Source organism: Vollenhovia emeryi, unplaced genomic scaffold, assembly GCF_000949405.1.
Source record: "Vollenhovia emeryi isolate VEMERY1.0 unplaced genomic scaffold, V.emery_V1.0 DF939122.1, whole genome shotgun sequence".
Lineage (NCBI taxonomy): Eukaryota > Metazoa > Arthropoda > Insecta > Hymenoptera > Formicidae > Vollenhovia > Vollenhovia emeryi.
The window spans coordinates 635,848-658,798 of NW_011967244.1; the positions used below are offsets into that span (position 1 = coordinate 635,848).

Genomic DNA, 22,951 nt, shown 5'->3' on the forward strand with positions numbered 1-22,951 from the left:
AGGCGACTAATAGTGCCCTGAAATCAAGCAACTCGAGAGAGCAGTGCGAGACAAAACCTAGAGATTACCGAAGAAGAAGACCATCGGGTGGTCATGGCCGTATTGGAGCCGTGTTGGGTCCAGGTGTTATTATAACACGAAGTAGAAGCGGTGCTGAATTAAGGATCGCTGCGAAGTCGTTCAAATGTATGATGAGTTTGTTGGCTCCTGGCTCCAGTCCGGATCCAATACGGCCACGTTCAAATGTAAGAACGTGGGATTTCTTTCCGCGCAGCTGCACCTTCTCTACACCCTGTGCACCTAAGGTGAAAAACGAACGTACTACGATTAAATGTCGAAAAGAGAAAGAGGGGAAACAGGCGAAACGTTCAGCCGCGAGGTGTACTATATGTACAAACAACATCTTGACAGAAACGAGATATTTGGTGCTTTCCATTTAGCGGGGCGAGCCGACACGAGCTGTCTTGCTTCAACGTCCAGCGAACAATTGAAGAACAAACGACACTTGTGCCGGTAAATGGAGAGCACCGATTGACGTTGGGCTCGTTCTCGGGAGCTGCACTCTGCTGCACTGTCTGCACTCGAACTGAAACAGACGTGTAATTAAACGCTGGCGAGAAAGAGAGGGGGGGGGGGGAGCGAAGAATAGAAAATGTTTCAGGAACAAGTAACCATGCAGTCATCTAGCGGGACAATCGGAGATTCCGTCGAGATGCCCGCATCTCACGCTCGCGATAATTTCGCACATATGCAGCGGCTTTTACGGCGGGGACGACTAGATTCGTGAAACGAAGGAGGCGATCGGCGTCTCTCATCCGTCGTCAGGACTCCGCCGACGTCGGCGACGTCATCGAGACGGGTAGAAACGGCCCGGGGGCTTGAACGTCAAGCGGGGAACGTTCGTCAGCGCCGGCAAGGCGGACGCGACAGCGCGCAGCCCACGGTGCAATCAATGAGCGCATATTGATCTCAACCTTTCGCCGGCGTTGGACACCGGCGGCGTGGCGGATCGCCACGCGCGGCGTGGCCGCGTATCGCGCCGGGATCTTCCCGGAGGCTCGCGCGGCGAGGGGCTCGAACGCGAGTCGCAAGCGCGCGCGAGCGAGACAGCTCGCCCGCCCCTCGGATTCCGCGCCAAGATTTTCGACGCGCGCGCGTCGTCCGAGACGCGAAAGAGCGGAAAACGGGGCATCGGCTTCGTCGCAGGCGTCTACCCGCTTCTACCTGGAAACGTTACGCGCTGTAGAACGCGATAAGATTGCCGCTTCTACCTCAATATTGACGGAAATTTTAGAATTCGAGCTGTACGCAGCTGCGTTATTTCCCTCGCGCAAATCTGTGAGAAAATTTTTCTTGCGCGCTGCTTGCGATTAGATTAGGTAAATGAGAGGCAGGCAGTTGATCTGCGCGCACGTGATAGACAATAAAAGATTTTAATACTGTCGACTCTTATTCTAACTTTCTTAGGACGAAGGAAAAGGTGGAAGGTACACTTGCCGGTCCAAATAGCTCGGGTAATCGTTATAATATTCCTAGTAGCACGTGCATTGGCTAAACGTTTAACCCAATGTTGGTTATATTAGAAATGCATGGGCCGATATTATAAATAAATGTAAATTTGCATGATAATAATTATTGTATAATATTAGCCCACCCAGTGAGAAATGACTCGTCGATCGTTGTCGAAACGATATCGAATCGACACCGTCAAATTGACGTCGATCGACGAATCATTTCTCACTGGAAGATTTATATTGAAAGTGCATGGACCAATATTTAACAATGTAATAAGAATATTGGTCTAACATTGATACAATACTAAACCAATATTGCTAAATAAGAGAAGACGTCCACCTTGCAATATTGGACCAATGTTGAGAATATTAGATTTACATTTTTCTCCCAATATTGCGCCAATATATTGTGTCACTATTTTGAAATTAAGAATATTTGCACTCCAGAAGAATATTCATAGAACTATATATGTGTGCTTTCTGGGTAACATTCGATTACATTCAATTTCAATGTAAATAAATAAGGTCGAGTTTTTCCAACTTGGTAAGATATAACTAATAGTACAATCATATGTCTATCTTTGCCTAATTTGAAGGAAAATCAAAGTCCTATATATGATCTGATTACGGATTGAGATTGAGATTAGATTGAAATTTGACCAGTCAGAGTAAAATTCACTAAACTTTAGATTAGTAAACTTTACTGATTGGTTAAATTTCAATCTAATCTCAATTCCAATCGGTGGTCTGATACGTACTATAAGACGTTAATGTTTTCTACTTGACGATTAGGCATTTCGCGTCGGACGCATCACGTCTAGATATTCATGCATTATGACTGTTGCTCCCAATAGAGTTATCACATTTGGCAGCCGCCAAACAGCTGTTACAGTTTCGCGTATTAAAATTACATATAAGATTGTTCCTCGGGATGTAATATATATATATATATATATATATCTTCTCCACTTAATCTTCCATCGGTCTAATTGCAGTAATATTGGCTGTAATAGTGTGTTTTTTTGTCATTGTAGCACGCATTTCTAACATCTATAAAGATAGTCGTCTCCTGCCACTCGGTTCGGCGACTGTAATCTTGGTGTACTTTTGTCAAAAAGTAAGTTGGCGAGTGTCCGTAGAAAGCATGGACTACGCATCTCCGTTAGAAAATGTCCCCAGAAGAATTGACAATGAGAGAGATGCAAAATGAGTGCGCCCCTCCATTGAGGCTCGTGCGCCTCTCCATAGGTTATTTGAATCCCTCTCTTCATCAGTTCTCTCCACTTCCGTTTTACGACGTGGAACGCGTTGAACGGAGCATTCATTCTCTGTTTCTTTCCACGATGTAAGAATGTAGAGTGAAATACTGCGCATAGTGGCGGTTGAATGCAGCAAGAACCAAGTTTTCGGACAAATTGTTCCTTGGTTCTTACCAGGAAAGTGGGTTCTTATAGAAAAATTACTTTTTAAAAGTAACCAGTTACTATTACTCGTTACCTAATTAAAAATGTAACTCGTTATCTTTACCGTTGCTTAAAAAATAACGATTCGTTACTTTTTTAATTCTGAAATGAGATCAGACACAAACTAAACCATCTATTTTTATAATAATTTTTACTAACAATTTTTAATTTTAAAGTTGTAAAACCATGAAAAATTTAAGCAGATAAATTTTAAAACGCTTAAAATATAAATAAAAGTTTTGATTCCTATGAAAAGTATAAATATAGCCACTGTTTTTTATTGTGTTCTCAATTTTTTATTCAAATTTTTAGCGGAATAATTTTAAACTTATCTTATAAATATAACAACCCATAATAATAAAAGATTATGAATATCGATCGATGCCGGAAGATTTATAAGTGTAAGAAAATATAGTTATATTTTATAACTAGGTTCGAGATATAAAAAGCAACGATGAAAGTAACTGTTAAATTCGTTACAATTACTAAACAAAAAGTAACTATGTTACCGTTACAGTTACAAAAGCAAAACAGTGTAACGTCGTTACTAAAGTCTTTTACCAAAAACGTAACTTGTAACAGTAACGGCGTTACAAGTAACGTGTTACTTCCATACCTTAAGCTGCTTTCGCGAGAGGATCAAAATGATCCAGACTAAAATGACCTTGTGCTATGATTGGTCAAATCTGGAATTTTGTTGAATAAAATTTCAATGTGATGCTATAAAATTTCAGATTTGACCAATTATAGCACAAGGTCATTTTAATCTGGATCATTTGGATCTTCTCGCGAAAGCAGCCCTGGTTCTCGCTACATTCAACCGCAATTACGCGCAATGATTTGCAGTTTAAAAGTTCGGGGCAAATTTCTACTTGATCAAAGAATCGCTATTAATTGGACGAGTCGGATCCACAGTTTCACCTTATACATTCTTAAGGCCTGTGTCCACGGTGCTAGAACTTGATCCAAGTTCTAGTTCCGAGAAATGTGTAACCAATCAACTTGCAGCTATTCCATAAAAACTGCAAGTTGATTGGTTACACATTTCTCGGAACTAGAAGTTGGACGCAGTTGTAGTATCGTGGACACAGACCTTTACAGACCCACGGGCAGTGGCAGAGTCTCGAAATCGCGAGTTCACTTGCGGCAGTGAACGCGGGCGACGCGACGCCGGGTTATTACGCAGCAGCCATGTTTGAACGCGGCCAAGTGTGGCGCGCTCCGCCGATGGTTGAACGCGACGGCCGACAGGTGGCGCGCGCTGGTCTGCGCCGACCGCCCGGATTGGCCGCTTCGAAAGTAGTGCCAGACATGTGTCTCGTTTCCCGCCTCCGGTGGCGGCTTGTGTTGTGTGTTGCGCGTGGGGGAGGGGGGAAGCGGGAGGGAATCGTCGGGCGGGAGGGGGTTGGCGCGGGGGGGTAAGAAGAGAGAAGAGGAGAGGACACCGCCGCACAAGTCCGGCGAGTCGGCGAGCGTAGAGACACGTAGAGAGACGCGGCGCGTTAAGGGCCTCTGCAGACCGGAATCGAACCGCGGGTGTCGAAGGTGATTTTTCTCGCTCCCCCAGTGTCCTCCGAGCACGCCACGGGAAGAAGCCGCGCGACGCGCACGCAACGTCAAAGCGGGCACGCCACGCACTGCAGCAAAGGATCGGGTGGCATTCTCAGCTTCGTCGTCCGCGCGTACCGCCCGGTGACCGACCGTGTTGGTTTCGGCTCCGTGTGTCCGTCCGTCATATTATATTCCCGGTCCCCTGAGAGAACGCGAGGAAGAGAGAGAAAAGGAGAGGAGAGAGCAAGGTTGCTGGCACGTAGTCGGCGTAGTGTTGCGACGCAGCGAGGAGGAGGCAGCGGCGGAGGAGGAGACGGAGGAGGAGGAGGAGGAGGCGGCGGCGGCGGCGGCGGCGGCGGAGGAGGAAGAGGAAGAGGAGGAAGAAGAGACGGACGGCGGTACGTGCGCGTACGGAGCGGAGCGAGGCGAGAACGAGCGGATCGAGGACCGACTGGCCGGCCATGGAGAAGCGGATAGAACTCGAGAAGCGGGGAAAGAAGCCCGGCGACGTAAGACAACCCTCAGATTTCTTTTTTACCGCGCCGCGCGCTCACCCCCGCCCGCCCGCCCAATCTTTATCTCTGCTGCACTTTCCTCTCCCCCTCCCCCCATCCCCCGCGTGTGCGTGTGTCCCTCTTACGACGTGCGGTCTCGCGTTTTCGCACGCGCCACGGTGGACCAGCATGCGTTTACCATCGGCGTGCCCTGTGTCTTCCCCTCCCCTCCTCTCTCTCTCTCTCCCCGCGTTTCGCAAAATTTCAATCGTGCGTCCTGCTTCTCGTCGTCATTAATCGCCTTGGGAATCTCTCGCGGTTCACCAACGCCGCGCTAAACAGCGCTGCTTCGTCGTGGCCGCGAAAGAGAAAGAGAGGGAGAGAGAGACGGGCAGAATCGCCGCTGTATTGCCTCGACGCTACGGCGGCGACACAACAACCACGCACTCGCTCTGCTCGCTCAATGTGGCAAGCCGTTCTGGCCGCACACTTCCGTCTGTGTGTCTCTCTTTCTCGCTTTCCCGCGCCCTTTCTCGTTTCGAACGCGAGTGAATCTCGTCCCGTGCGGCTGCGACCGCGTGGTCGGGGCCTCGTCGCCGATCGAGGGACGGCATATGCACGCACTGACGATGCATGGCCGCGAACGAGGAGCACGGCGGCAACGGGCATGGCGCACCGTCACGCCGGAGAGAACCTGTCGGTGCCCCTCTCTCTCTCTCTCTCTCTCTTTCTCCTGCGCGGCCGCCGCGCGCGCCCTCTCTCTTTCTCTGCCTCTCTCGCGCGAGTAAAAAAAGAAACGTAGCTCGTGGCGTTCCGCGCGTAGTTTCTATCGCGGTGTCCCGGCGGGCCGCTCCATTTCTCCCGTCTTCGTCTTCCTTCCTTCCTGCCTTCCCGCTTCATTTGCTTCGCCCCGCGGCCCGACCGCGCTTCACTTCGCTTTGTTGGCCCCTCCCCCCCCCGGCGGTGTGTCGGCCGCCCGCGGAAGTGATCTCGATCGGCGATCGGCGTCGCTCCGCCGAAATAAAATGGTACGCGGCTCCGCGTGGCTAACCCGTTCGCGCTCCCACCCGCGATCCTCTCCTCTCGCCCGCTCGCTTTCTTATCGCGCTCCGCGACGCGGGGGGAGGGGAGGGTGAGATATCTCGCCTCGCGTCTCGTTACGTTCGCGGGCGCGCGTGCACGCGAGGCGAGGCGAGGACCCCGGAGGAGTTTACCATTTTTCCGGCGGCGTGGAAAGCGGGAAGAGGCACGCGCGACACCGGGCCGCGCGCGCTTCTGTCTCTCCATGCGCGCGGCCGCGTTGATTAATGGTGGATTCTCACCGACGTCGTCGTCGTCGTTGTCGGCCGACTTTACTCCCCGGACAATTGATCGAGAGCTCGATTCTCCGCCTCCTTCCGGATGATAGCGCTGGCCTGTGCAATATAAATGAAGACGGATCCGCTTCTCTTTTTCGCTCTCGGCCCCGCGACTTTGCGTTTTTTTTTCCTCTCTCGCATTAATGAACCGGCGGCTCCTCCGCGGTATCGCGCGATTTAATTTCTCGCGATAAACCGTATCGGTGTTGCGCGAGCTACGCAGAACGTAGACATCGAACGCAGTTATAATTTAACGTGTCGCGTCTGCGTGTGCCTTGGTCTCGCGCGTGTAGCTGCAGTTTAGATATAAACAAGCGAGCCATTTTGCATGCCTGCGCCAAGTCCGGCCCTTTTCGTCTCACCCACTCGCACGATTTTATTTCTTGCTCGATAACTCGTGCGAATTTTACAAAACGCCACGTGACTTTTCTTTCTAGCTTGTCCCAATCTCCCTCCATCTCTCGGCCGGTCACTTTTACGTCGGACACTTTATATATATACGTATGTAAATGCGGTTCTACGCGAATTCCTCCTTCCGGCGTTTACCGACGCCGCACATACGCGGGCGGGTTGACACCCAAATCCGAGATTGATTCGAGACTAATTTCCCGCCACGACGACGAACGATATCTAGGAGCGAGTGCGGCGAACACGCGTCTCTCGGTTGTGTTTTCCCCCCGTGTGGATTCCGCACGGGAGCGCGGGCCCATAAAATTACCGATGAAACTTGCGTAAGTGCTAAATTGTGCGCTCGAATGAATGGCAATCTGTGAGCGCCCGGGAATGAATCACTTGGCGCTATTGTGTGAAAAATCGCGCCGCCGTTCCCAGTTAATTTGTATCGCTTGTTCTTGACTGGAAATCAATCTGCTTAGATCGGTAACACCGAATTACGTAACCCGATGCGCGGCGTGCGTGTATTATATATGTATGCGCGTCCGCGGTTTAAATGCGCGAAACGAAAATCGTTGTGACGTGACGAGATAGGCTAATTAAATCAAGCCGCGGCCCGCGGCATGGTGTATTTTTAGAACAAATTTGCAAAATGGAATCAATCCGTTTCAATGTCCGCGGACCGTTTGCGTACGCACGCGCGTGTTGACGGTAGTAAAATGTAATTGAGAGACAGGGCGCCGATGCGGTGCCATAAATGTGATTAGAGTTAATCAGCGAAATACTTGGATAATGGATTTTCCGCGGATTTCACCGCGGACGAAACGCGCCGGATTCTCCATTAATGGCCGCGACCGTGTCCACTAATTAAACGCGAAGAACCGAATAATAATCGTCCCCCTCCCGAGTTTTGTCATAAATACGCGCGATACGTCCGCTAAGTGGCGATTAATAGAGCTCGCTCGTGAGATTTCGGGACACTTCCCGCGCGACTAATGTTACAAATCGAATCAATGTATGCGGGAGAGTCATCGAGATCGAGAACGATTTGGACGCTGCGTATACTCGTCTCTCGAGCGAACTGTGTCGAGACTTCGGCTTCAATGAATCGAACTTGAACCATTATTTTCGGGCGTCCTTTTGCGTTGATTAATATCTGCAAATTACCGTGAAAGCCTGAACTTCGTAATGGATGTCTCGACAGTCTATTCAGATATTTAAAGAAAATTAAATTAAAAATGGCAAAAATAATATAAACGAAGCTCCTAGGATGAACAGTAATTCAAACAGTAAAGTCAAAGTAAATTTAAAAAACGCAGGAGAGCGGGATGTAAGTGCTAAAAGTGTACGTGTTTATTAAATTGTCTATAATATTGTGTGTTCTAACAGCGTTAATACGAATCAAGTTTTAGTACTGAGGAAGGCCTGATTTGTCCACTTGCTTAAAGAAATGAAACTTACAACAACTTGAAACGTGTCAAATTTAAGACGCGGCAACGCGCTATTCGCACAGACGACAGAAATAATTTCCTCGCAACGTCTTCCCCGATTAAAAATACTTGGTATCTTTAGCAGAGCTAAAACCATTGCCGATAGAATTTGTTCTGTGTTTTAGATACACGGTTCTTTTTTTTATTTTCCGTGTTCGAAGCGCGATCTTTCGCGAGACATCTTTGACGCACGTGGAGCGTTTCCTTTTCTCAAAATGCATTCTTCCTGGCTGTAATAAGGCAGAGGCATGACACCGCTCGGTGATAATGATCGTTCCCGGGGATCTTTGCAATTTGCGACATCGATCGGTATAAAAAGGCCGCGACGAGGTGCAGCCTTTCCCGAGCGAGCGTCGAAACGTCGCACGTCTCGGCTAGAAAGCTCCGCAATGTTGTTAATACTGGTTCTACCCGCTGGTAAATCTACTAACGGTGTCCCGTACTTTTGGTCAGTCCGAAAATATCGACGTAAGCATCGCTCCGGCGACTTAGCACCTATTGACATTTTGTCATCGAGGTGTGTTAAAGTGCAAAGGACACTTGCTTGGCGCGGTGGTCGTGCGCAGTTCGCGGAGAAAGTTCCCGGGTCCCGAAAAAGGCGTCTCGTTCCTTTTTCCTTTTACGCCGAAGGGCACGTGTGCCGATCGAATTTAAAAAATAATTGAAGCGACCCGATGCGACTCTGTCGCTGGACAGAACCATTTTCTTGCACTTTCCAGAGATCGTGTCCCCCCCCTCCCCCCCTCTCTCTCTCTCTCCCCCCTACCCTTCTCTGACGACACGTCGCATTTATCGCGGCGGTAGAGATCGTTACGTGATACGCGTGAAGAATTAACGCGACATATGTTTACCCGATTAATGTATTTTTTAGCATCGAGGCGTCGCCACCGATGCCCGCCGCGCGAAAAAGCGCGTTGCGCGCGCGGCGCCGAGCGGCGGCCGCGTTATGTAAATGAGACGACGAGGCGCGCGCACGCGGCAACCTGGACGTCGCCATTGCGCCGTGGCGTGCGGCGTGGCGCCGCGGCCGCGTCGCGACGTCGACTCGCGCGGCGTCGATTGCCGCGCGTCGCGCCTCCGCGTGCGTGCGATGCGTAAGCGCGCGCACGCGTGAACGCGACTTGCCGCCGTTGCGCACCGGGCCGCGTTCCGTGACGCGTCGCCAATCGCCGCGCCGCCATCTTGGACGAGTCCACTTTGCCGGCTGATCCGCCGCCAGCCGGCACGCGCGCGCACGCTTCGCGCGAACGAATTTTTTCGCCGCGGCGGCGCAACGCATGGCGACGCCACGCAACGCGGAGCAGCGCGACGTAACGTCACGTCGCCGTGGCGTGCCGCGCCGAGTCGAGCCGAGTCGAACCGAGTCGAGTCGAGTCGAGCCGAACCGAATCGAGCTGCCTGCTCGGCCGATGTTGGCCGGCATCGCCCGACTTTCTCAGGTGCATTGCTGCGTCGCTCGCGTCTCTCTGTACCGCGCGTAGGCGTTTCGCAGAGCCGTATCTAGGGTGTGGCGTCGCTCAAAACTCGCTAAAAATTATGTCACCTCGGCAAGACCGTCAATGTCTCGAAACAGATGCCAGATTCTCGAATTTATTCGCGAGAGAAACGTACGCGCGAATTCTGCTCTTACAAAAAAGTTGCAAGTTGATTGGTTGCCGCATGGTTTTTAGCCACTCGAAGGAACATACGCGCAGGTTTTGAGGTGTATTCCGATATGCGTCTAAATTCATTTCGTTTGCATCGAGTTGCGAGCTCAAGATTCAAGTTCGACGAGTCGGATAAGGTTTGATTTTAAGATCCAGTCTCGCTTCGATTGGCCGAATCTCCGATTCGCAATCCTCAATCTCCAACGCGCGGCCCGATACTTTATTAAGGCATTGACAACTGCGTACGTGTAGAATCGCCGGACATTCCGTACAGTTATTTCTATACTGACAATAAGACGAGAGAGAACGGGGGCAAATCTCGTTCTGACGTAATTTACTGTTACGAATCATCCTCGTTCCTAAATGTCCAAGTTAAACAGATGTCGGGTTCACGTGCTAACTAGAGACCCTATAATCAGAGACTGGCCGTAAGAGTTCGTCAAATTCCTGCGAGTAAAGCCAACGGCACACGATACTATTTCCCCCCCCCACCCCAATGGATTGCTTACGAGAGCCAATCAGGATACAGTGATTTGAGTCACCTGATCGAAAACTCTGTATTGTGATTGGCTCGCGCAAGCAATCCAGTAGGAGAAATAGTATCGTGTGCCGTTGGCTTAAAGGCCTGTGTCCACGATGCTAGAACTTGATCCAAGCTCTAGTTCCGAGAAATGTGTAGCCAATGAACTTGTAGCTTTTATGGACTAGCTGCGAGTTGATTGGCCACACATTTCTCGGAACTAGAACTTGGACCAAGTTCTAGCATCGTGGACACAGGCCTTAAGAGAGAAGCATAGGCTATCTCACTCTTGTACCATCGTAGAAACGTAGAAGAGTAAGATAATCTATGTTTCTTTCTTACTCGCGGGAATTCGACGAACCCTCATGGCCAGTCTCTGATTACAGGGTCTCTAGTGCTAACAAGTCAACAATCGCGAGCGGCTCTCTTAGATATTTACGACTGTGAAGTTTCGCCCTCTTCGCCTCGCGTGTTGACCGCCCGCGTCGGCATTTGCAATGCATCTTGGACGCGACAGTGCCGTGCCACTAGGGGGCGCGCGGGGCTCCGGTACTTGCGGGAGTTCGAGCCCTACGACGAGCGAAGGGTTGCCCCCTGCGTTTGCAAATTCGACGGATTTAGAAACAAGCGTAGCAGTGGCGTATCTCGTGAGGACGTAAGACGAAAGCTGCATTCCTCGGCGATGACAATAAAACCTGGCGTGGTTGCGTAAGCGCGCGCGAGGCGCATCCGTCCTTTATTACGGATACCACGCGGCAATTTCGCATTTCGAAACGTCGTGGGCATCCCGGCGACGTAACGCGCTCGCCTCCCCCCGGGTTTCTTGATCCGTGACTGTCATTGATCCGCTCCTATGACACCTCTGTGACGTTACCGCCGCGATCGGCGCAACACGGGGTAACATATAACCAGCCTGCCGACCGATTGGTCGCGTGATGTACGCAAGATGTCTGAGCGGCGAGTACGGGATGAAAAAATTACGTGTAACGCAGTCCAGTCAGATTGAAAACTAAACCGGGGGGATTCCGATGAACGGGCCACGTTGGCTCGCGAGATTTTATTCTGCTTTCGTGACGAAACTTGCGCGCGTTAAAATTATTGTATAGATTAGCGCGAAGGAACACGCGGTGGATTGTCCCCAAGAAGATTTAGACGAACGGAAATTCTTTAAGAAAAAGAAGTATAAATGATAGATGCTTGACGTGTTAATTTCTTCGTTATTGGTGATGTAACGTTGATCGTTAACAATGCTGTACCATTTTTAATTGGACATAAAGGTAAATTATATTAGTTTCCAACGCGTATCTGTATAATAGATGTACGCGAGATAGAAGCTAAGTAGTTTGAGCACTTGGCATAGAAATAATGACTTAACGTGTGAGTGAAAAAATACATGCGCGATTTATCTTCCTTATTTCTTTGTTTACCGCGAACACGAGTCAGTCTCATCTACAGATTATCGCTGATTAATGCAAAGCGATACATCGACGTGACCCAATTCGTTAGAGAAATAAATATATCGAGATATCGAACAGAAAATGTCTCAAGTTTCAATTCATCGTGTACAAGAAACGCCGCATGCTATGAATCGTACCACAAATTTTCCAAGCGTGGCGATTGGTTGCAGAATAGAAAAGTTTTCGAGTCCCTACAAATGTTCTATTTCGTAGCCAATCGATACGCTTGGAAAACGCTTGTACGACAAATGTAATACCAGCCTAAACATCGCGCGCGCGATGGCGGACGACGGCATTGGCGGGACCGATGCGAGGCGCCCAATCAAAAATCTACCCCGACAATTCTAACCCGCGGCGGCAGGAAACCTCCGCCGCCTAGGGCGGCTGGTTTTCCTTTCTTCCTTTTTTCCAAATTCAAAGGCCGCAACGCCGATTGGCCGTGCGTTCGCGCCGACAGGAATGCGAGGGATGTTACACCTCGCCTCGTTACATCATGGACGTGATAACGTAATATGGAAGCATCGATACTTCCGGCATCGAGGTATCCGGTATCGATGATGACCACCCTCGTCCCCCCTCCTCCTCTTCCTCCTCCTCCACCACCACCACCCAACCCCCCACCTCTCGCACTCGTCGCGTGCCGCAGTCCGCGCTTGTCGCTCGCCGGCTTTTCCGACGCCGCTAAACAAGACGCGGCATGCACTCCGCTTACCGTCACGCCGCTCCCCCTCCCCCACCCCACCCGCACTCTCACCCCCTCCGCCGCCCTTCATCTCCTTCCCCCGCCAGCTCTGCCCCGCGCCTCCTCTGTCCTCCTATCCAGTCCCCCGCTCTCACCCTCTGGCCTTTCTCTTTCTCCGATCAATAAAATAGCCCATCTCCCGCGAAAGCTTATCGCTCGTTTGAATTTTAGCGGAGGACGATTTTTTCGTCCACGAGCGCGGGACCGCCGTCCGTCCGTGAGAGACGCCGCGATTCCGCGCGGCCGACCCCGATTGCGATCTCGATTCGAGCACGATTTCACGAATGGACGCTCGCTCGCGAGACGCGCTCGTTTTCAAGTTCAGATTTGGATCACACTTCAGAGTGTTTTGTAAATATTTGACGCACTCTATACGCGCGGTTTTTTATTCAGAGTTGATATTAATTGAAAAAGTTGCGCGACGCAACATAACTTTCCAAGCACGCTGCGATTTAGCTGACATTGCATGGAAACCGCCTCCCAACATTTGTATGACTTTCTCCGTTTGTTCGGCTGCTCGCAAATAATTACATGATTCACGCGCATGTTACAGATCAAAGAACTTGTTCTTGATAACTGCCGGAGCACGCAAATTGTGGGTCTGACAAACGAATTCAGCGCCCTGGAGTCATTAAGTCTTATCAACGTGGGTCTTACCAGTCTAAAAGGCTTCCCAAAGTTGTCCAGTCTTAAAAAGGTATACACACATATCGCGAAGCACCTGTACAAGATACTCATTGGCAGAGTTGGGAAAGTTAATTTATTAAAGACGGAGGAAATCTTATGAGTCGTCAGAAGTAATTGAAAAATTTCAGAGGGTTGCTTGACCATGTCTGGCAAATTTTTATGTTCAAAATCACGACGTTTCGACCATTGTTTGTGGTCCTCCTCAAGTGACGAATTTGTCAGTAAATCAGTATGGTGAAGTAAAGGAGCTGATCGTGATTTCACAAACGACAGCACATGGCCTGTCATGTCTGCTCACGATACCATCACTTGAGAAGGACCGCAAACAATGGTTGAAGCGTCGTGATTTTGAACATAAAAATTTGCCAGACATGGTCGAGCAACCCTCTGAAGTTTTTCAATTTATGAAAGTATCTGGTTACAGTTACAAGTTGCCAATTCTGAAAAGTAACGCGTCACAGTTACTCAAAACGTAACGAATCGTTACTTTGCAGTTACTTTCTTGCAATGGGAATAAAAACATCAAATCTGCATTTGAATTGTAAAGTGTCGATAAAGGCGTTTATGTCCTAATGCGATCTGTGGAGGTTTAAAAAATATATAAAGCAACTATTAATGTAGCCATTAAATTAGTTACTAGTTATCGAAAGGATGTAACCGAGTTAACTTGCAGTTACAGATGGAGAGAAAGTAACGAAGTTAAGTTAGAGTTAGAGTCACCAAGCAAAAGTAACTGTAACTTCGTTACAAGTAACGAGTTACTTCCCAACCCTACTTTATTGGATTATCATAGAAATGACATACGTAGAAGTTAAGGAATGCGCGATTTAGCAAAATAACGCTAATAATTTGCCCCTGTCGCTCAAACAAATTTCCTCTCGTGTCTCGCGAGCATGTACAAATCGTCTCTGTGTTATGCAGTTGGAGCTAAGTGATAATCGGATTTCGGGCGGTTTAAACCTGCTTGATTCGAGCCCCAAGCTGACTCATCTGAATTTGAGTGGAAACAAGATCAAAGATCTCGATACGCTACAGCCGCTGGTAAGTTCGCACGTTTATTACGGAAATCTATCGCCAAGTAAAATCGCTAACGCGAAGCCTTCTCACATTACAGAAAGAGTTCAAGAACCTGAAGAGTCTGGATCTGTTCAACAATGAAGTGACAAATATGGATAATTACAGGGAGAAGGTCTTCAATCTTATTCCCAGTCTGCGATATCTTGACGGGTATGAAATTATACTGCTGGGTTCGCTTTCTTACTTGGTTTATGTTTTCTCAAAGCGACTGATTGTGTTTGGTCTGTGAATGCAGATATGACGCTGATGATTGCGAGGTCGACAGTGAAGGGGAGGATGACGAAGTCAATGGAAACGAAGATGGAGAAGGAGCTGGCAATGAAGAGGACAGCGAAGAAGGTTGGTTGACAGTTTGATTATGCGAGAATTGCAACTAAAAAGTCGATTAAATAGTAATGAATAAGCATATCAAGATATTGGGAGTTTAGATTTGCAATGGGGCACTAGCAGACAGTTTGCGAACTAATCAATATGGCGGATACGAGCGTGTTTTTAGCATTGTAAATATACGTGCTTATGTTTATTACACGAAGTAAACGAATTAAAGTATTTCGATACCATAAATAATTAAAGTACTGTGAATGCTGTAGGTATATCTTTGAAAAAAAAATGGAATTTTCACCTAAGCATAGGAAAGGACGTGATAAAGGCAGATGTTGCGCAGTAGGTTGTGACTCCGAAAAAACAAGAGACATTCATTTGAGTTTTCATAAAATACCAGAGTATGGACGTTGTAAAATTAGCAGGATCAATGCATTTGGATCAATACAATAACACAGTCACTACATGCTTACAACTGTGACTTGTGCCGGCTTTGCGCCTGAAAGAGCAGTTAATTTTTTTCAATGAAAATCACGTTTTCTATACTATCTTCAGTATTCATTTTATTAATTACTAGTGTTCCTGTTATTACATGCGGCTTCGATGTCGGTGCACTTGTTTGTAAGCACAAAGAATATCATTCTATTTTGCTTTCAGTTTTTGTTGTAGCACTGCACATTATAAACATGCCAGAATTTATGACGTTTTGACCCTCAGTCATGTTCCTGGATGTTGGCGTTGCATTCGTGTATTTACACAATTCATCTAAGCGCAACATCAACATTTTCTTCGTTTTTAATTTGCTTAAAAAACCTGTTAAACAACTTGCGTCTATATGTCAAAAACACGCCCGCGCCGGCCATATTTATCTTGCATCACTAGCGCAACTCTACCCGCGGTGGTAATTTTCTTTCCCAATAGTTTCAGATGAAGAAGACGAGGAGTTTCTAGATGACGATCCAGGATTAGATATTGTCTACAAGGATAAAATCGTGAGTTCAGCTCATTTCACATTTAAGTAATTTATAGGGTTAAACTTGAAATCACTCAGCACTTGATGAAATGTTTATCATTCGCTCATTAGTCATTTGTTCATAATGAAATCATAAGACCTCAACCTTTAACTAATCCCCCCCCCCCCATAAAAATGTATAGGTGTTATGGGTTGTTTACTTACAATTAGTATTGTAAATCGTCTAACTACACTTAATAAAATATATATATCGGGGTACACAGGAGAGTGACGAGGAGGATTATTTGGGAGAAGAAGAGGAGGAAGATGATGATGAGGATAATGAAGATGAGGAGCAGGAAGAAGAAGAAGGTATGATTTGCAGAAATATCCATATTGTTTTTATTCTTATCTGTTTTAAAAGCTAATAATCCAAACAAATATGGAGTATAAATCGAATATCGTAATTATTTCAATGAGAAAGAACTTAGTTTTATTCGCCTATTGCATACGTACAAGCAAATTTCTATTCCTTTGTACAACGGACCCGATTATGTTCTTTGCAGAAGAGTCTCCTGTTCGAGGAAAGAAAAGAAAAATTGATGAAGTGGGAGAGAATTTGAACGCTTAAGATGGAGAGGGCTGTCTCTGGTACTGTTGAATGAGTGTAAAATTCATATAAATAATAACAATAATTGCGAAGCCGAGTGAACAGCTGGGAATCAAACTAATCGACCGACCAATGACAGACTACAGTTAGTGATATGAATTTATCAGTAAATCATTGACTGCGAGAAAATTGTTTGTCTAACAACAAAAGATTTATCGTACGACAGAAAGCGGAATGTGAATGGATAGGCGTGAGGCAAACTGGAAAAGATAATGATGGCATAAAAATAGGGCTGCATTCCAGCTGGACACAGCACAGTTTTAGTTATACTAACGATATTTTATATAGAGTATATAGAGTTAGCGTATTAGTGGTGTTGCATAGAGAAGGGAGAAAGATCGGGGAGAAAAGGCACACTAGAGGAAGGGGGTAGAGAGGGGTGGGCGAGAGTGAGAGTATAAGAGAACGAGCGAGATTGCGCGTGTGTGTATGCGCGTGCGAGAGAGACGGAAATAGATCGCGGGAGGTACCGAAGTTTTACACTTGAAGGAGCATCTTGTCTGTTAGCTCCAGTCGGCCAAAGGCTGGTCACGCTGGAATGCGGTCATCGTTAATCAGTAATAAGGTTACATAAGTTACATTTTAAATACATTATTATTGTACCGTGAATAAGTATAGAGTAAACGAGGAACAACTTTTGTACAGGTTTACACCATACATCGAGGTGCATTATATGCCTCTGTGATTTTTGGGACAGAAAATAAAGAGAGAAAAATATATGTTACTCGTATACGTGTGAGCGTATATATCCGACGAGGGTGAGATGGGGGGATTAAAGAAGACGTTAAAAAAAAAACCTGAAAAGATACGGAACGTTCGCTGTGGATAATGCGCGAATCGCGCGTGTTCTTCGCGGGAACGTTCTACAGTACGAAGATGTCCGATATCAACGAGAGACGGATAGCGAATAGAAAATAATATCGTAATATTTATATTATTGTTTTCAATCGCGTGATTCCGACGACAGAGGGGCGAGAGTTTAGACGGATTACAATCCAGACACGTGGAACACACGAAATTCTCCGATACACCTCGATCGACGTGTGAGCGTTGCACGTAAACGCGGACCCGGTGTTATCCTAACTTAGACTTTTTTCTAGTAAGCTTTAAGTTCCAGATATTCTATATACAACGGCGATCGGCCGTCCAACGCATGGCTGTTAGGATTATTGTTATTTACTCTCGGGCATTGCGTAAATGTTGTGCTCTAATATAACATAAAAGAATCAATTTGATTATTACGATTTACGATATTCTCCCACTTTTGAAGATAATTGTACAGTTGTATAACTTGATTCTATTTTCTTTTATATATACAATATATATTATATATATAGATATACCTAAGGCATCACAGCTTTATTGTATTTTCTTTTATCTATCTATTCTATATGAGGTCAATATTCTTATTTAGCAAACAGAAAAAGAACGAAATATCAAGAAACATATTTGTTTTGTTTTAACGAAGATTTTTTTAAAAATTTAATATTCAATTTTTTAGCTATTAGATGTAAATTGAAAAGCTTGCGAAAGATGAAAAGTGACGCATTATTTCCAATAGAAAGAAGATACGATAATTCTAGGACATCCTGTGAATGCCGAAGTATGGACAAATTATGTTGATTAATAATGCGATTTTAATTTCTACGTGACATTATGTAACTGCAGTAGGCCTCAGTCTTTGGAACGAATTACTAAGGAAACAAAAGTCAACATCGTGTGCATCAAACGATTAACCTTTAATTTCTGTCTCTGAAGTTACCATTGCGCTGATACATTTCGTGATGAATAGGGAAGTGCGAGGTTGAGAGAGAGGTAATGGAGATTCATGAATATATTATGATTAATATTAAATTACGAGTATGATTTTAAGAAACAAAATATTTACACTTGCGCTTTCGCACTTTTGAATTGTACTAAAGTCAGAAACGCAAAATTAGATTTAGGGCAAGAACAAAAAAGGAAAACTTGTATGAAAATGAGACACATTCAACGAGACAGGCGCAAGATAAAGGGACTTGCAGGATTGATCAGACGATGTAGTTAATGGTGAGATTGCGACGAGTGGACTGGGACAGAGATAACCAATTAACTACGTAATCGTGTGAGAATGATGGATGGGAGTACAGTAGCGCTTGAGAGAATGCGAAGAGAGAGAGAGAAAGAGAGAGACGATCGGTTTTATAAGGAAAAAAAAAGAATAAAAAAATAATAATGCGGTAGTATCGAGAGGACCTGGCGCCTCCTTGTCGCCAGTTTGGTTATGGCCTTATCCAATTTTTCCAAGACTAAAAGCAAATTTATATTAGGTACAATGAGTATATGTGAACATGTACAGGTCCAAATCTGTAAATTTCCAATCTGCAATTTGTAATTGCGGCTCGCGCGGAAGCGTTTATTAAGCGTTAAATTATAAATATAATTAAGAATTTAAATTATAAATAATTAAAAACACATTCCGCGCGCCCCGCGACACACGTGTGTACACGTAACGAAACACATATTCCCACACACACATACATACAACGCACACAGACACATACGACACACTTTTGTCAATTGCGATTTTGGATAGACCATTTAAGTAAGGGAAAAAGAAAATTTGTCTATCACCCCCCCCCCCTTCTATTATCAAATATTACATCTGTGTACTGTCTGTCTGTTCCGTTGTTAAAATGGATTTTTATCATAACGTTTGTTTATTTCGAGCAATCCTCATCACACAAAATAAGAAAAGATAATTTATTAATAAAACCATTTTCAAATCAACGATGGTGTATCCGATATATGTATTGACAAGTGAACCTAGCTTTTGCACTTGTTTTTTTACTGCGCTTTCGGCGTTATTATATATATCTGTTTTTTTTTCATTCTCGCTTATAAGTTATTTTTAGATTCTTCAGGAAATATCCTTTATATATTTATTTTCTAACTCGCCGATCATCTTAATTGTGAGTTTTAGTCTCGCTATATCAATCGGATATACATAGATATAAGTGGAAGTATATATACATAATTGAAGATAACTATATTTTAAGGAGAAACATTTCGTAATTAATCTGTATAATTCATTTTCAATTATATTGGTTCTAAATTGAGCAATGTATCCTATAAAGTACATACAACATAGATTTTCTCGCGTAGACTTATTATTTCTAGTTGTATTCCTTGAAACTTAGAAATCTAGATCAAATAACAAATCTCCTATTACTTCTCGTCTCTAACTCACCTTTTGTTTTGCAGATGCGAGCATCCCGTCCGGAAGTGCGCCTTAGAATCAATTTAAGACGAAAGATTTCAAGTTGCCGATCGAGTTACCCGATTAAATCGAAACGCAGACATTCGAGTCTCAAAATCAAGGATGAAGTCGCTCGATCTATTCGGATCGTTTCAATTTCGGAGAAGTATTCGAGCGAAAGTGATATTCGTTGCTGTTGGAAAAACCACGCGTGTCTCCGTTTTACCAGATAAAACTTTCCTTATCTCTCCTTATCAGATATAAAAGTCAAATCCGACAATTCGGAGGTGAGTGTACTTCGACTGCAGTTAGATGCTCGAATTTGAGCGATATTGTTTTCCGACTCTTGCAGATCCGCTATTCTGCATCTATTAACAACAGCAGCTGGATTCTGCAACTCTAAGGGATTTTTGCCATGTAATATATTTGCGCAACGACAACTCGGCGATAGACATTTACGAGTCACAGAACTTAGTCGCGGTGTCGGTATCGTGTCGTCGTTTGCGATCTATTCAATTAAATCGACTTCGTTCTTGAATCTGAGACTCGAGTGTCTGCATTTCGATTTATCCGAACTCGATATTTTACCGAATGTCATCGCGCAGGGACAATATAGCGGCACTCGTACGGCAGGCTAAGGTCTAGATTTTTCATGGATTTACTTGCAAGAAAACATGTACGCACGAATTCTCTTACAGAAAGGCCGCAAGCTGTAGTCGCGTGGCGGTTAGCCAATCGACCCGCGACGTTTCTGTCGGAGCATGATCGGAAATCAAGAGTCTAGTCCCGTTCGAAAAGCCCGCCGCGCCGGGATGGCCGGCGGCGGCCGCCGCGCAGCGACCGGCGCGCAGCAACATGGCCGCCGGTGCCTCGCGGCCGTTTGTGGTTCGTGCGCCGTCGCGCTCTCAGTCCCTCTCCGCGCCTCGATACGAGTGTGTCGCGGTCACGCGAGTTGGTGCGCCGCTGTCTCCCCCCCCTTGCTGCGCAGTCTGCGAGCCGTCAACGGTCGCGTCGACGAGTTGTTCGAGTTTCTTGAGTGCTTCGCCTCTCCACCGCCTCCGGGATCCCGGCTGCCGCGCGGACCGACGCTACGGGAACATCATGGCCGAGAGCAAGGGCGCGTTAATCGCCAAGACAGTGCAAAAACACGCGGGCAGGGCGAAAGAGAAGGTAAGGTGCACGTTTTCGTAATCTCTTTCTCGCACGCTGTCTCACTCTCTCTCTCTCTTTTTTCCCGTCTTTTCGGACGGGTCGCTTCGCGATCGCGAGCGGGCGACTCCTCGACCTGTCGCCGCGAGACAGAAAATTAGCGCGAGCGGCCGGAGTTGACCATAACCTCCGCGACGTGACTCCCGACCGGAGACGCCGCCGACGCGACGCGGAAGGGGTTAATGTTTCCGCGTCACCGCCGCGTGACAATTGCACCGCGCCTCGCGATTAAATCCCGTGTTCGTGTCGCCCGTTCGAATCGTTCGCCCGGAAGGTGTAGCCGCGATTCCGCCCGCGATACGAGGCGCTCGTCTGCGCGATCCGAGATGAGAGAGAGATGAGAAAAGCGCGCGTGTCGTCGATCCGTGCGATCCGCATCCTCGCGCGCGACACGGAAACGCGCTTCCGCGAGGCTCCTCGCTCTCCGGCGGTGTGTCGATCGGATATTCTGTCATTTGCATAGAATCGCGCGCGACGCTGCCGCGATGTCGATGAGCGTGACTTACAAGTCGCTCCTGTTACGCGTTTATTGTCACCGCTGTAAAAATAAAAGATCGAAGGACAGCGGACGACAGCGGGGTTTCTCGGCGAAAAAACAAGCGAGGCCGTTTATCCGGCGAATTTACGAACGCGGCGTCTGCAAGGAGACTTCTGCAGGCGGTGTTCATAGTCGGGTCTTGCATTCAAGATCGTTTTAAGACCGTCTTCGGATGCTCCGCAGCCGATGCGAAGTGTTCTAGACAGCATCTAAAGATAAATTCAATGACGGTCTTATCTGGATACTGCGCGGGGAGAATTTTTTCCTAAAATTTCCCCCGAAAATCACGCAATCGTGGAACAGCGTGGCTGGAATTTTATGAGTATTTTTTGATACTTTACCATGCATTTTATTAGTAGTGGAAAGTCCTCTATTATGAGATAGGAGGTCTTCAACGTCCGAATTCAATCGCAAATCTTCACGATCTAACGATCGATTGTCCACTAAACAGATCTTATTCCAAGGACAATAAATTCATGGCGGAACCAACAGACGATGCCTATTAATTTTGCAGTGACTCCACAGTCTCATATCAAGAGCCTATCTCATAATAGGGGACTTTCCTCTAGAAATAGGAAGAAAAATTGTTTAACGACGTTAAACTGGCTAAGGTGGTTTAATTTAACAATTTATTCCAACGTTTCGACCGTCCAGATTGTGGTCCTCTTCAAGGAAATATCTACCTAATATTGGAGAAAATTTGCAAGCCTCTCCTCTAAAATGTATAATAAGATTTCAAAAAACTCAAAAAGTTCTTCGAAATGCCACGTTGTCCCACGATTACATAATTTTATTCTGTAAATTTTAACAGAGAAATCTTGTTATTAATAATATAGAACATATGTATGGTGTAAGATTACAAACTAAGTACACATTGTGTTGTTTTAACATTTCTTTTCGATTATTTTAATAATTTTACATTTGAGGTCAATTAACACAAGAGCAATATGTTAAATTAACGCTTGAATGTGTTAAACATTTAACACAAAAATTTTCTTTAACAAGAAAACAAATTTCCAACTGTGTGGGCCCACATTCTGAATCCTCGTTTATTGACAAAAGTGCCACTAAAATTGGTTTGAAGGCTTCTCGTTGGCCGAAAAGATTCTTTACAGCCACTTTTATCGATAAGAGAGGATTCAGGGTTTGGGTCGTAAAATTTAAGAAATTTAAACTGAGACTAAAGTTAATCTGCCTTGATTGACAAACGCGCCACTAAAATTGGTTTCGAAGGCCTCTTTGTTGGCCGAAAAGATCCTCTACAGCCACTTTTATCGATAAAAGAGGATTCAGAGTATGGGCCATAACACTTGAGAAATTTACCAACGGTACACGTTACTATTTTGGTAATTATTTAGATTAACACACCCACCTCCAATAACCTTGGGCTTGACATATATTATAGAGGTCACCCTCCTGAGTAACCCTCAGAAGGATTTAGCCGGCGCTCGTTGTTTATTAAAAAGTTATTAAAAAAACAATGTCAACCAATTATATGTAATTTTTAGACACAAATATTAAAAATTTTGAAAAATGTTTTAAACAAAAGTTGTAGATCTCTTTGAAATATACATTTTATTTTCTATTCATTTTTACTGTGCGATTAATAGTTTTCGAAAAAAATGATGAAC

At 45.9% G+C, this 22,951-nt stretch overlaps 2 protein-coding genes across 3 annotated transcripts in view; both read left to right on the forward strand.

The window, feature by feature from the left end:
• The first annotated feature begins 4,879 nt into the window (after positions 1-4,879).
• LOC105569865 (acidic leucine-rich nuclear phosphoprotein 32 family member A) lies at positions 4,880-19,464 on the forward strand. Its single transcript, XM_012026642.1, has 8 exons — positions 4,880-5,037; positions 13,182-13,325; positions 14,237-14,356; positions 14,430-14,542; positions 14,628-14,731; positions 15,635-15,705; positions 15,950-16,037; positions 16,232-19,464. The coding sequence occupies exons 1-8, from the start codon at positions 4,990-4,992 to the stop codon at positions 16,294-16,296; spliced, it is 753 nt and encodes a 250-aa protein (XP_011882032.1). The 5' UTR covers positions 4,880-4,989; the 3' UTR covers positions 16,297-19,464.
• A 950-nt stretch (positions 19,465-20,414) lies between these two features.
• Positions 20,415-22,951, forward strand: part of LOC105569866 (amphiphysin) — a 46,821-nt gene continuing 44,284 nt past the window's right edge. For both annotated transcript variants that reach the window (XM_012026643.1, XM_012026644.1), the window contains exon 1: positions 20,415-20,743. In XM_012026643.1, the coding sequence (XP_011882033.1) occupies positions 20,429-20,743 (315 nt within the window). In that variant the 5' untranslated portion in view covers positions 20,415-20,428. The remainder of the gene's footprint in view (positions 20,744-22,951) is intronic.

What these genes read in the sequence shown, in the direction of transcription:
- LOC105569865 (XM_012026642.1), top strand. Translation starts at nt 4,990, where the DNA reads ATGGAGAAGCGGATAGAACTCGAGAAGCGGGGAAAGAAGCCCGGCGAC. An exon ending in TCGATACGCTACAGCCGCTG is followed by an intron (nt 14,357 to 14,429) that starts GTAAGTTCGCAC and finishes CTCACATTACAG; the next exon opens with AAAGAGTTCAAGAACCTGAA. An exon ending in TTGTCTACAAGGATAAAATC is followed by an intron (nt 15,706 to 15,949) that starts GTGAGTTCAGCT and finishes CGGGGTACACAG; the next exon opens with GAGAGTGACGAGGAGGATTA.